This window comes from Neopsephotus bourkii, unplaced genomic scaffold, assembly GCF_033783945.1.
Source record: "Neopsephotus bourkii isolate Nb327-2 ecotype Australia unplaced genomic scaffold, CSIRO-AGI_Nbou_v1 NB_1373, whole genome shotgun sequence".
NCBI lineage: Eukaryota > Metazoa > Chordata > Aves > Psittaciformes > Psittacidae > Neopsephotus > Neopsephotus bourkii.
The window spans coordinates 1,134,417-1,148,754 of NW_026901852.1; the positions used below are offsets into that span (position 1 = coordinate 1,134,417).

A 14,338-nucleotide genomic window follows, 5' to 3' on the forward strand; every position below is an offset into this window, starting at 1 on the left:
TTAGCAAACGTGTTTTGAAATAAGTGCTGGATGAACTTTAATGATTAAGTGATGTAGGAGAATAATTCTGTTTTTTTCTCATGGAAAAAATCCTGGGTGAATCTTGTGTTAGTATGACAGCACATCAGAGCTTTTTAACAAATAAATCTTACATGTTAGGATTTATTTGCCCAGGCTGTGCTCTCCAGAAACATGACTGCTGCTTCTAGTTCTAGAGCAGTCACTGTCAATGGCAGCTGGATGGTTCTCTGTTTCATGTGACATGGGTTTCATGTGGGTGGGTGCGCATGCACATGGATGTATTTGTAGGCCATAATAAACTTTATTTAGATAGCTGTGACATCACGCTGGTTTAGTTATTGAATCAGAAGCCTGAATGAGCATATGTAAACCAGCATTTTTTACATATGGACAGACAGTCCGTATAGACGTACTATTTGTTTGCTACAAACTTTGCAGGAAGGAACCAGAAATACATGTAGAAATCTGATTCAATGTATATGTTGTGAAGCAGTATTTAAATTAGTCCTTGGGCTTACAAAGGAGTTCTTGTTGCTTTGATTCCAGTTATGTCATTGTGTGTATGCAGTTAGGATCTGACACTACTCAGCTACTGAATGACTGAGAGATATGCCAGTTAGTCCCTTTGTAAACCAGACTCTAAACCAGTAGCAATTTATTTTTTTTTTCTCTGTGAGAATTGGATTATCAGGCTCTGATATATAAAATCTAAGGTGAGCTGGTGCTCACTTACAAGTCAAAATACAAAGCTGGTGGGTTTATTGGTTTTTATTTTATTTTGCTTGGGATTATTTTATTTATTTTTTTTAGTAAGAGCCCTAGAGCACATGGAAACTAATTTTTTTATTATTATTTTTTTCTTAAAGCTATAAGTAGATTTTGAATTGATGTGCATATTTACATGTCATTCTGTGGCAAGGAACCACCACTTTATGTCCTAGAGGGGAAGAGCATTCTTTGTAACTGTGTTTTAACAATACAGGGAATTGGGCGGAATTGGTGGAATTCCTGCCACACCATTTACCTCTTTGTCCTAGCTTAGTTCTTATTCTGCTGATTTATCTGTTAAGAGCAGTGCTGTGATATGGGTTGGGGAACTGATCTAGCCTTAAAGAACTTCCAGAAAGTTCACTGTTCTGGTTCATAGTATGGCCACTGAAACAACTGTGCTGACACAATTAATGGCACTGCAGTGTGAGAAGAGGAATAAGTAACAAACTGTGGGAAAAGGGTGAGACTTCAAACCCTTGGGTGACCCCATATGTCATCAAACTGAAGCCAGAATTTGCCTTTCCATGATTTCAAACAAATATGGGGTAATAAATCAGAGATATATATTATTGTAAGAAAAGCACAATGTACCATAGATAATGTATGCAGTTTTATTTCATGTAGCCCACCAAATATAGACAGAACGTGATCTGAGTCATTCCAGTGTTCACTACATGCTGTAAACAAAATAATTGGTATCCTAAACCTGTCACTTTTAGTGTTTTCTTAGAGATTTTCTATTTCCATTCCAGTCCTTGTAGAGTGTTATAGAGCTTTTATTATTTTTAATAACAATAAATCTCATTATAGTGGGTAAACAGGACTCCATGCCTGTTCATAACCAGATCAATGACAGCATATGTAACCTGATTCATATTCTGACTTCTGCAAGCATATTTCACCTAAAGGAAGACAGTTATTTTACTATTTGTATTCTTGATCATCACTGAAGGAAAGGAGATCTGTATCAGTGTCTAATTTCCATGTTTGTTGTTTGTTTTGTCTATAGTGACCATCACCAGTGGAGAAAACCAAGGTTTATTTCATGAAGGAACAAGCTATAAGACAGCCTGTTAACTCTTGAATGTGGCAGAAGTCAGTTATGTCTTGAAATGATTAACAGGAAGCATAACTATTCTATGATTCTGTAATTCATACAGGAGGTTCTTTATGCATTATTTGTTAGTGACTTAAAAGTCTCACTGTTGAGCTGAATCCCCGTGCTTGGTGGCTATGTGGATCTTTTTTTGCAGGAGGGAGATAAATCTTTGGTTCTGCTATGCAAACATATACATAAAACAAGTACCAATAATACCAATTTTTGCCCATTCTGATCCTTTTACCTTCTTCAGAAGGCATGGGAGATGCAATAGCCAGCCAATTACTATAACTAGCCATAAATTAGAGAAAAGCTGCATGCCCAGAGTACAAGAGGAGCTGTGTTATTGTCACTGTTTTTCTCATTGTGGGCTACTATCAGATAGAAAAGGGAAACCAGCATCAGAAAATATGTGAAGTATGACAGGAATATGGCCTTGCAGATTGGAAAAGGTGGTTATAAAATCTGAGTATTATAACTTTATTTTTTAAAAGAAGTGCCATTTATTACCTTGGAGGTAAAAAGCATTATGGAAGAAAATGTAGAATACTTATGTTCAGGACTAAATGTATGTCTGTGAACGATGATATAAAATACGAAGAATGGAATAGGTGTCATATCAAACACATAGTTACATACTCTTATATAATCTGATGTTTTCAAAATTCTTGATTTCAAAAAATATTTAAGGAAATGATTCAGCCTATCAGAATGTTGGATCCAGTGGTATTTTATGTGTCCATTCAGAAAGAGCAGACCAAATTCATCCATAGCACAGCCAACATCAGGGGAGTAAACTTCTGCTAGGGCTGCACCCGGCATATATAAGCAGATGGGATGAATGCAGGTAGCTCATAGACACAGACTAAATCAGATTTTTTTCAAAATATTCTATAATTTCAGTTTCCCTTTTAAAAGCTACCTCTGTGATACATCAGTTTGAATTGCATTCCCTCACACACACACGTACATACACCCTTCCCTCCAGAGTGTTTTTTTTTCTTTCCTTTTCTTTTTATTCTTGCTATTTTATTAAATATTTGTAGAAGGGAACAGGGGGATTAATGAAATGTTTTTGCATCGGTGTGTCAAAGCAGTTTTGCTTTTACAAAATAAATGTGTTGCTTTTTATTCTATTTATCTTAAAAAGAAGCAAGACTGACAGTGTTTTTTTAAAGCACATTAAATAGTCATTAAGACAAAAGTGATTTGCACTAAGACACCGGGGGGTGACTTTTTTTTTTCCTTTTGCATACTGGTTAAACACATTTCCTTGAGAGGGAGAGAAAAAGGTACTGAGTTCTGGAGTCATATTTTCTTCTTATATCAGCTATAGAATTTCTGGTTATAAGGACAATAGAAATCTATTTAAAGAGAAAGTCAGAGTAATATGTACCCAGAGTTGCATCTACTCCATTGATAGAATCTGTTGTAAACAAAATATAGTGAATATACTTTGTAAACCAAAATAATATCTCCATAGTTTTATGTATTTCTTCATATATCAGTGAATTTATGGTCATCTTAACTCTGGAAATTTATTACAGGTGGCGTGATACCTTGGGGTTTCTTCTAAATTCTTTTCATTCACTCGACATGAAAATTTTGAATTTTTTAAAAGGTGTTTTTGAACAAGTCAATTCATCAGAAGTGCAAAGAAAAATTTGGAACTGTTTTTCAGTTGCTTTCTGAGTAATCTCAGTAACTTAGTTTCCTTCTAGGTGATCCTCGCTGCCTTTAAGTTCGGTAATCTCTGTAAATGTGCATAAATCTTTTGTAGGCACGGATGTCTTTCTCACCCATATGTGAAATCAATACATAGTTCTAAGCATCCCTTGTCCATTTGTGAATCACACACCCTGAAATGCAAGCTGCCACTATACTGTTGTAATTGGGAGAACAGTTCATCATCTCATGCTTCATTGCCTGTAAAACTGCTTTGAAAGTCCTTAGTCAGGGCTGCTGCTAAAATCCCTGGTTGCAGAATTTCAAAGTCCTTTTTTTCTTTTCTTTTATTTTTTTTTAACCAAAGAAAAGCAAATGTTTTTCTTTTCCTTCATATTCCTACCAGGGGCTAGTGAAGCAAAGTGCTTCAAAGCTGACATATGTTCCACACGGTAATTCTGGTGGGTAATTAATAGACGACTGAAAAAAGACAACGGGAAACTCATTGTTGTGGCTTCCACTCCATAGCTATCTGCTGCAGGTTCTATTCTGCTCCCTCAAATCTTGATGCATAATGCAAATGAAAGCCCTATCAGTATGAATTGATAGTGTGAATGCTTCATTGAAGAATGTTTTTTGAGTAGGAAAAATCATGTCTGTCTTGAAAATGATGCGCATGGGCGGTATTACAAGCAGATGTAGCTGAACATGTAACTAAATAGGTGCTGCACAGCAGCATTATGATGTTTAACAGTAGAGATATGGGTTTAGTACCGAGAGCTACCACCTAGCTAGAGTACCTGGAACTACTACAGGGAGTGAAGTCTCCTGGTAGTAGACACCACAGAGTCCCTTTCAGTCTGGGCATGGGGTGAGATGTAAGTCAGGAAGACCACAGATAAACTGATTTTCCAGGAGAGTTTAAGGAAGTCATTGTGGCTAGCTTCATGAGAACCAGTGGAAGCCTAAGAGCAGCTGTCTGAGCAGAGTTGGGGGAGCGGTATACAAGTTCAAAGCTCATATAATTTCAATGTCTGTGATGTTTATACATCTTTGCTTGTGCCATGGTTAATACAAGATCAAGTGTATTAACCGAATACACTTCATTCTGTCTTTTATGCTCTAATTTATTCTCATTGTGTGCTGAGAAGTCCTACTTGGAGTGTCTGCTCTCAGCATAACGCTGTCAAATTTCTATTAAGCTTAAGGTGAAAAATTAATGAGCCATTAACTTCAGATATTTCAAAACTAATACTGCTATATTATTAATGCAGCAGAAAGTCAAAGTTGTGAGTATGTACGATTATGGTTCAGTGTTCAGTCAGACTTTACTTTTCTGTAGTTTGTGGGGAGCATCATTAAAAGAGTGTTTCAGGTCATAGAAGGAATTATTTTAATGAATTTAACTTTTTTGGACAGTTTTGTTCATAAACTTTCTGTTTTATCAGATCTGGGTGAAGGTGAATATTAAATATTAAATATAAATATTGTTATCTGACTCTTATAACAGATTTTATATTGTCTCTAATTTTTCTCTGAATCTGGAAGTTAAATAAAAATTAACAGAAAGTTCTTATAGCACAAACCTTTTAGAGAAAAATAAATAAAAGTCTAACTGCATAACACTGAAGAAGCTTTGCCTAAAGCAGTATTCTTTTGACTAGAGAAGCATGACATGGTGACTAACTCTTCTGTTCCATATGCTTTGATGTTTCAGCCTTGACAAAAGTCACTGAAACAATGATAAAGTTTGACTTCAACTCAGAATTGAGTGGCATGTGCTACACAAGTATTACTGCTAAATTCTCCCAGGAAAACTTTTCAGAAATCTCATTTTACTCAATTACCAGTTGGTAATTGGTTACTAATACCAGTAAGTTAAGTCATAGAACACTGTGAAATGCTTGGTTACAAGTGTGTATCCCAGACTGAGCAGTATGGAAACTGATGCTCAATGTTTGTGGTTATGTTGAAAAAGAAAACACAAAACACAGTCACTGCAGAAGTAGAAATGTAGTCATGTCTGTGCAAAAACTTTCTAAAGATTGCCTCTTTTTGTGCTACTAAAATTAACTTGGTAATTCATTAGCATATTTTTCTTTTTGCATTCCAGGGTATTCTCTAGGGTTTCTTAAATCAATAGCAGTTTCAGGCCTATCACAGTTATATTATTAGACTTCCATAGACAAAGGCCTGGCACAGTTATATTATTCGACTTCCACAGACAAAGGAATTCTTTTACTTAGAAGATTTTCATACTATAAAACTAAATTTCATTACAAACAAAATGTCATATTTAAATTATTCTCTTGCTTGCAGATCCTGAAAGCACTATGTGCTCCAAGGAGTTTTTTCAACTATCAGGGAAAGAGCAAGCAGGAATCTCGCAAAGTTCTTCCAGTACATTGGTTTCTTTATGAAGCTGCACTGCACTGCTTTGCACTTGGTACAGCACCAAGCCCATGAGTGATTTTTAAAAACTTATGAACGATTTTGCTTCAACTGGTAGCCCTGGAAGTCTCCAGATTTTTCAGTGTATATTGTGTTTTACTGGAGAGATTGGTCTTGCATCTTTCCTTTTTGAATCCTGATCATGATGTATATAGCTTTACTCAGCTTCTTCAACAATGTACTCTTATGGAAACTAATAAATTTCTGGCAGATTTCTGGAAAGGAACTCTTTCTTTTTTTTCCTTCTTTTTTATTTGCTTTTCCTTCCTCAAGCATTTTTTTTTAATATGAAGTCCAGTATGTTCTTTCTTGTAAATAGTTCAGAAAGTTCAGTTACTAGAGAACTGTATAAGTCATGCCTGAAAAAGGTATCAAGAGGTTATCTAATCTAGCACCTTCCCTCAGGGAAGGAATCAAACGTAACTACATCATTGCTGACAGACGTTTGTTTAATATTTTCTTTAAAAATTTCAGTTGTAGAGATTTTGCCACCTGCCTATGCATTTCTTTGTTAATTCCTTCTCTTAGGCGGTTTTCTTCCAGATAACTTTAAATTTCCATTTCTATGTTTTAAATATTTTTGTGGTTTTTTTTGTTGTTGCATGCACTCCATCTTATATCGTGACATTATTAATTTTTAAACATGGGAGATTTTCTCTGGTAAATTGTTCTTGAAAGTGTACCTTTCACAGTTTATTCAGGTCTGAAGTCCAAGTTGTGGGTAAATGGAGAAAGGAGAGATGCTTTTTGTCTACAACAGTTTGAGATTCATCACTCCTGTGATAGAGTCTGCAGATTGACAAGCAATGGACAGAAAATAATGTCTGCTACATATCTCTGATGGACATTTTAGAATTCCTTTTGGTTGCAGAAACAGACTCAAAGCTTGAGGAAGATGATTTTACCTTCAATTTAATCAAATAACAACTTTGAGGGATTTGCAACCCTGCCCAACTTCAGTAAGACAAAACTTTCTAAATTATGTTTTGAGCAAGTTTCATCTTTCCACTTTGTCTAATTTGTCTAATTCTCTCAAACTGAGCACTGATAATATTTCCACTGGATTTAAAATCTGAACAACACTTTTTTTTCTATAATTAAATGCCATAGCCTTGGTTATGAGTAAGGGCACAGTGTAAGAAATCTCAGGCGATACCAGGACAAAAATAAGAAGAAAAGAAAAAATTAAAAGATACGTATGCATTTTTTTAATATTGTGATTAAGTAACAATGTTTCTGATAGTAATTTTGATGAAATTTATTAGAATGCCTGTTGCTGGTTTCTGATAGCTTTGTCATTGTAGTCATGCAGAATATAAAGGAAGCAGTCTGGTTGTAAAGAACTCCATGTCAACAGAAAATGTGGTATTTGTTTTATAAAGGTCTTGAAGAGAGGCCCTGTATTCTAAATCCCTAGCTGGAATTTTGCAAGTTATTCAGTATGGGCAGGTGTGTTGGAAGGGTTTTAGACTTTTACATCAAAAAGTCTAAAACAGTTGATCTAGGACTGTTTTCTGATCTGTGCTCCTTTTCTGAGGTAGTATTTTGTCTGCAATACTTGCTTTCCATGGAAAGAGATGGTGCCTGTATTAGGCCAGCTGAAATAGTTGAGCATGCTATCCTTAAGTGCTTCAGAGCATTTCCATGTGGAGAGTTTGCCTTTTTTTTTTTTTTTTTTTAGTTCTATTAATTGGTCTCCCAAAATATCAAATTATCTCACCAGAAACCTTCCCATGCTTAAATGCTGGACACTCATGTGAATGGAAACTAACATTTCTTCAGTTAAAGGGAGATTATTAAATATGTATGAGTCTGCTAATACTGAATGTTTTGTGCTGTGGCTTCTGAAGATCTTAAGTCTGTAAATGAAGTACTGTGATTCTTTCTGATCTGTACCTTCCTCCACTTGACATGTCTGTTCAGTACACTCTTAATACAGTCCTACTTCAGCTGAGCCTTCAACCTTCCATGAGGGAACCATCTCTGCATTTTATTATAGTTTCCTTAGCTGCATTGAACCCGCTTTGAGTCAATGAGGTGATCAGATTGTATTCTTTAAAAAGAGTGAGGGCAGATTTCTAAAAAAAAAACAAACAAATCAGTCATTTTTGTGTGTGCAAGGAAGCACATCTCATCAAGCTGCCGGTTTTTCATACCTGTGTGGTATGTTTCTTGTCAGAGTTCTCACAAAAGCTTGTTTGTTTGATAGCTCACCCCTAGTTCTAGAATTTAAACGTCATGGTATCCCTGGCAAATCTAACACCCTTATCAGCAGTAGCAGTATCCACTACAGACAGACACTTATGTGTTATTTCAAGCTGCTTAAATGTCTGTAAGGCTCTGTTCAGTTCTTACTTCAATTTGAAAGTTACTGCCAATAAGTAATTCTGTTTTCCACTGATTCCTTTAACTATGCACCAATTTAATTTGTTGTGCTTAAGTCACATACCATCTAATATTTTCTTTAACTCTTTGCCAATTTCTTTCTTGTGAAACTATTCCCCAAATACTATAATGTGTAATTTTGTGGCACATGTTCTTTAGGGATTTATTATTATTTTTCCCAGTAAGGTAAGTACAATATAACAGTTATCTAAATCAGCTGTTTTAAGTTGTATTGTAAGTACTTGCTTTTTTGTTTGCTTTATGCAAAAGAAAAATCTTCTCATTTTCATTCATTAAATTGCTGTTCTCTTTCTGTTGTTTAAGATGGAAGCTACAGACAAAATCGACTGAACCTCACAACATTGTTAGTACAACCAATTTCTGCAGTGCTTGCCAAAAAACTCATTTCCTTACCTGAGGACACTGTCAAAAAAGATAGGTGTATACCCCTCCAATGGCCAGCAGCAGGTAATGCTTTATAAACATCTTTTTCTTCTATGAAATGTTCTTCAAGGACTCCGATTTTGTTTTCCATAACTGTATATAACTAAGAGGTACATCTGATTATGAGTATCTTTTACTTAGCTGCTTTCTGGAAGTGGCTGTGAACAACCTAAAAATCAGAAAAAATCTGACAGATGGAAGTGTTGGTTAAGAAGAAAAAAGTGTTTTATTTACTCTAAAAACCGTCTACCTTGATACCATCACTAGGGAGATTTTGTTAGTTCTACAGTATGGTTTGTTCAGCCTCATACTGCTAAAATGTGATTTTAATATTAAGGCATCAATGGCTGTACTAAAGTTATTTCTCTTTTCTGCTTCTGGTGTAAAAATACGGTAATTCTAAACAGTGATGCATCTTTATGTGTTTCTTACTTTCTATCTGATGTAGAATAAACAATGTATTCTTGTCTGAACCTTCAGGCACCTTTTCCTCCAAGTTTTACCAGGAAAATGGTCATCATGATAAGAACAAAATACCTTGAGGACACCTGGATGTAAAGAAAGAATGCAGTCGGAGTATTTCTTCAGAGATAATACCATTAGCAACATCATATGTACTACTGTGTGAAAATACTTATTTCTGATGTGGGGGGAAAAAAGTTATAACACAGTCTTCCAGCAACATATTGCACAGCGTTTCAATGAAGCAATGCCTTCTAGATAAGGTTCTAGATGAGATGAATATTTAAAGTTACTCTGTCTTGGTACTCATTTCGTGCTAGTATATCTTTCACCCCCCCCAAAAAAGGGCAGAAAAAAAATGTGGTTTATTGTAATATCTGTTTAAATTAATTGATTTGAATCAGTAATCTTGGAAGGGATAGGCAAATTAAATTAGCTGCTTTATCCTGTATAAATACAGTGATGATAACAGTAAAAACACATTATAAGGGCAAGCATTGTACTATCACATATGTGCTATATCACTTGTTTATTGCTTTTGGAAAGTTATTTTGGATTAGAAGTACAATACAAGTCATAAAAAAGGTTGATTAATTTTATGGCTTGTGTTAGCATTTGTAGTTATACATACTAAAAAGGAAGGCAGAAAGACCTGATGCTTCATGGCTTAATCTGTTGTGGTTAGTCAGAACTGTTGCTCTTCATGCATGGCTGCCTAGATACTTTTAAGATTAACTGATCTTCCCTACAACCAGTAGATAAAGACTATATAAACAAGAAAGGGTCATTTTGGAAGAAACAAATGCTTAACTATTCCAGGTGGGGTATGTGAAGCTTCCTAGTATTGTAGTTTTCAGTAGCTGAAGTACCTGAAGGATGATCTTGAGGTGGCAAATGGCATTCATTTTAGAATGATAAAAGGCAGCATTGTCTATGTTTCTCAAGAAGCTTTGTGTGGAGGCTGCAGGACAGAAACACCCAAGGGGTAGCTTATTCTTTTGGGTTTTATTTTGTTTTTTTTTTCTGTGATACATGGCATATTCTGTGTGGCAGCAAATTTCATGAAAGAAAGAATATTCCAAGTTAGCAGTCTGGTAAAAGCCAATCCGTGTCTGACTTACTCTGGATGAACACAACAGCTTGTGTCTGATTTAATGTAAAACTTCTGAGCCACAGTAATTCCTGTCAAATTTATTTAAATAAAATTGTTAGTTTATTGAGCAGGTAGTGTGTATGATAAGAAACCTTGCCTAATTCTGTAATGCATTATGATAGAGTTTGCCTTGAAATAATGGTGAAACTATAGATATGCTGGGGCATACAGTGTACTGAGTGTTCAGTAGCAGCCTTAATGGAAGAGATAAAAGACTGGTCTTCTGATAATAAATCTTGTGTAACTATTTAATAATAATAATAGCAACAGCTAATAAAGAGAAAATGCTAAACAGAGCAAGTGCCTCACAGTGCTTCTTTTCTCCCTTAGCCTTGCAGTTTTCAAGGGACATAATGTGACAGAGGGGGTAGGAGGATACAGAGGGAAACATCTGAGATATATCGAGTGCTTAGAACCTACAAAGCGAACAGTGGGAATTGAAGTTAGTTATTAGTTTTGTGTTAGTTGAAGTTACTAATTAGATTTGCTTTTTGTTTAGTGTGGTGCATCATTGATAATCTTCATTAATTTGAAATTCTGTGCTCCCATGAACTTTTTCCGCAAAATGGGCAATTAGAAGGAATTTAAGAGTGAAGTGCTGTAGAGAAGCTGTACGCTTCCAAAGCTTTCTTTTTTTTTTTTACAGAATATTACTAGGGTATTTGCTAGAACATTACGAAGAATAATGTAAATCTAAAGCACTCCTATAAACATAAATGAAGAAAGTCCTGCTGTGTTGCAGTAAACTTTCTTTGTTGTTTAAGTTACCTGCCAGTTGGTGGATTTCAGTCACATGCAAGTCATCCTTTTTCAGTGAATCTCTTAAGTATTTAAAGTAAATCTATCTCTTGGAATTTAATTTTACAAGTATTTTTCATCACTAATGACCATAGAGAATCATAGACTGGTTAGAGATGGAAAGGATCTTAAGATCATCTAGTTCCAACCCCCTGCCATGGGCAGGGAAGCGGAATGCTAGACCGTGTTGCCCAAGGCTCTGTCCAGCCTGGCCTTGAACACTGTCAGGTTGAATACTGTCAGGGAAGGAGCATTTGGTGCTTCTTTGATATTAAGTGGAAAGAAAGCCTCATAGCCTGGAAGTCTGGTGGTTAAAAACATTAATGAGATATGTGTAATTTTACTCTTCTTTAAGTGTCAGTTTTCATGCTCATAGTAATCGCATCCGAGAAGATAGAAGATAAGAAAGGTTGTTTGGATCGAAAAGAGTGTGTATTATTTCAGAACATATTAGTAAAGTTAACATATACAGAACAAGGCCCCGTTCCTTATGAGCTCTTAATGACTTTTGCTGTGAACTAGGTATAGGGTTTTTTTATTTTAGCTTACAAAATACAGTTACTGACCAATAGTGAATAGTCTTAATGACTACAATGCAAAGCTTCATCATAGCCTGCAAGCAAATCCACTTCTTTACCAAAAAAGGTGAGACTGGAACAGATAAATGGAAGTTACTGCTCCTGAAAAGTCTTCTAGCATAACATAAGAATTTTGTGTAAGACTTTGAACATGTATTTTGTACTGTTCCATGCATCAGGTGGTCATTATACTGAGTTTTATAGATAACTCTGATCATATGAAATTTGTATCTAATTATATGAAAGGAATAATTGGAAGAGTCTTAGTTTCCATATTACATGATCATTGTCCAAGACAAAATTCTCTGCCAAGTGCAGCAGTAGTGCAAATCACATTTATCTTCTTCTCAGTCAGAAGAAGGGCATGGAAAGAAAAAGGACATATATATCCTCCTATTAGGCTACAGCCTTGTGATGTTGTTATATGTTTCTCCTTCGTAGCTTGCTAGCTGTCAGAGGGAGGAAAGAATACTGTATTTAATGAACTCTGACTGTGCCATCATATACAATGCTATCAATATGCAAACAATTCCATGATTTCTAGGTATTTGCACTATGTTAACTGTAAATAAAAAAAAAAAAAGAAAAAGAAATGAAGATGACAGCATATTGTGTGGCAATGCACATAATATCTACAAAATTCTGATTAATTGCACATAACAGTGGAAGTATAATGATGTTCTTCAGATATTACTTACTGGCATTGCAAAGAAGTACATGTTAAGTAGGGAAGTCAGATGTAATACAGACATACTGAATACAAACATACTAATCCTCTCAGATTTTCTTTTTGAGATTGCTTTAAATTCTGTACATTCTCTTTTTAAATAAAAGTTCATGAAAGGATTGAAGCATAAACAGTGTGAAGCATTTTTTAATATATCTTCTCTCTACTACTACCTGAAGGATCGCTAGTTTTCTACCAGAATTGTAACTGATCAAGGCGTATTTTCAGAATTCTGTTCTGTGCCGTTATTTTGTGTGTGTGTGTGTGTGATGCTTTTTTTTGATTGCTGTAAAGCAGATGAAGAATCTCTCAAAATCGTCTGAGATGATGAAGTTCAACTAGACAATATGAAGCATTCTCAAAATTCATAACTGTGATATTGAGTGACACATTTATTCTATATCTCATTAGGCCATCCTGATTTAGAGCCTCCTTAAAGGACTTTATTCTAGAAACCACCTGTTTTCAAAAGCTTTTTATCTCAGTAGAATCCTTATTGTAAGTCAGAAAAGACTGCAAAAAGTCTATTCCTTAAGCTCTTACAACTGAGATGAGGCCTGAAGACTCAGGGCCTATAAATATCCATTTAAAAATTATGTTAGTGGGCAGCATAGTTGGTTAATCAAGTAGAAATCTAGTCAGAAAAAAAAAAAAAAAATACTTGATTTCAAAGAGACTGAACCTGGATAATGTTTTGCTTATATTTATATATACATAAAAGAAGAAAAAAGCCCCCAACAAAACAGTACAGGGTTTTTGTTATACGAACATCTGCCTAGGATTTCTAACATATTCCTGCACAAATAATTTTATAATTTAACAATACACTGTCACAGATTTAGTATTGATTTTTACATTTGGGTTTTGATAGTGTCATGTGATATTTTTTCAGCTATAATATATGAATTTTTAAGTATATACTATTTTATAGGTTAATTTGCTTTTTTAAGTATGTAGTTACATTGCATGTCGGTTTTTGGTATGCAAGTTGTATTGTTATATAAATGCTTATGACAGCTACATTTCTTCATTTAAAGCCCTATGAACTTAATTGAAAACTAGTGCAAAATATGGGCAGATAAGGTTTTGCACTCATTTGGAATTGACATGATGAAATACTGAGAACTAAATAAAACATGTTTTTCCCATACCAGTAAGATTTCAAAAGCCCATTAAATAGGCAGTCTAATATAGAAGTAGTCAGTTGGAATTTACTCATTCTAAATGGTAACATCTGATTAAAATTAAGCATTTGTTTCAAATGACAGCAAAATCTGCTGTTATATGTTTAATGTATACTTACCATATTGGTGTGCTTAACAGTGTATTCCAAATGTTATGTACCAGTCCATATTATTCCGTACATTATCCCTAATAGAATATAAGAAATCCATGACACATTTGATTTTTTTTTTTTAATATGTAAATACTTTATGGTATTTCTGTGTTCCGCTGTTCTCTCTGTATCATCATGCTCTGTGGTGGTGTTTGATATTACTTTAAAGCCTCGGGTCTTGGGGCAAATAACTTAGGAAACCGTAGCTTTCATTATTAAAATAATTACTAGCTTTCAGGGTGTCTGAAAAGCTTGATGGTGTGTGTGTTCAGAAAGTTAGCATTTATTAGAACTTGATGTAAGGTTTTTGAATGACTGGAACAAGAACTCTGTTGAATGTAATGTTATCCTGACTACCTCAGCTGAATTAGTGCCCCCTAAGTAACATGGCCATGGATGTTTGATGATGTTTGAAAGTTTTACTTTAACTGTGATTTCAAACTGATGT

The 14,338-nt window shown here is 34.9% G+C and overlaps 1 protein-coding gene across 5 annotated transcripts in view; it reads left to right on the forward strand.

The window, feature by feature from the left end:
- Positions 1-14,338, forward strand: part of NAALADL2 (N-acetylated alpha-linked acidic dipeptidase like 2) — a 358,350-nt gene that overhangs the window by 223,817 nt on the left and 120,195 nt on the right. For all 5 annotated transcript variants that reach the window (XM_061367075.1, XM_061367074.1, XM_061367076.1 and 2 more), the window contains exon 6: positions 8,717-8,860. In XM_061367075.1, coding sequence (XP_061223059.1) covers positions 8,717-8,860 — 144 coding nt within the window. The remainder of the gene's footprint in view (positions 1-8,716; positions 8,861-14,338) is intronic.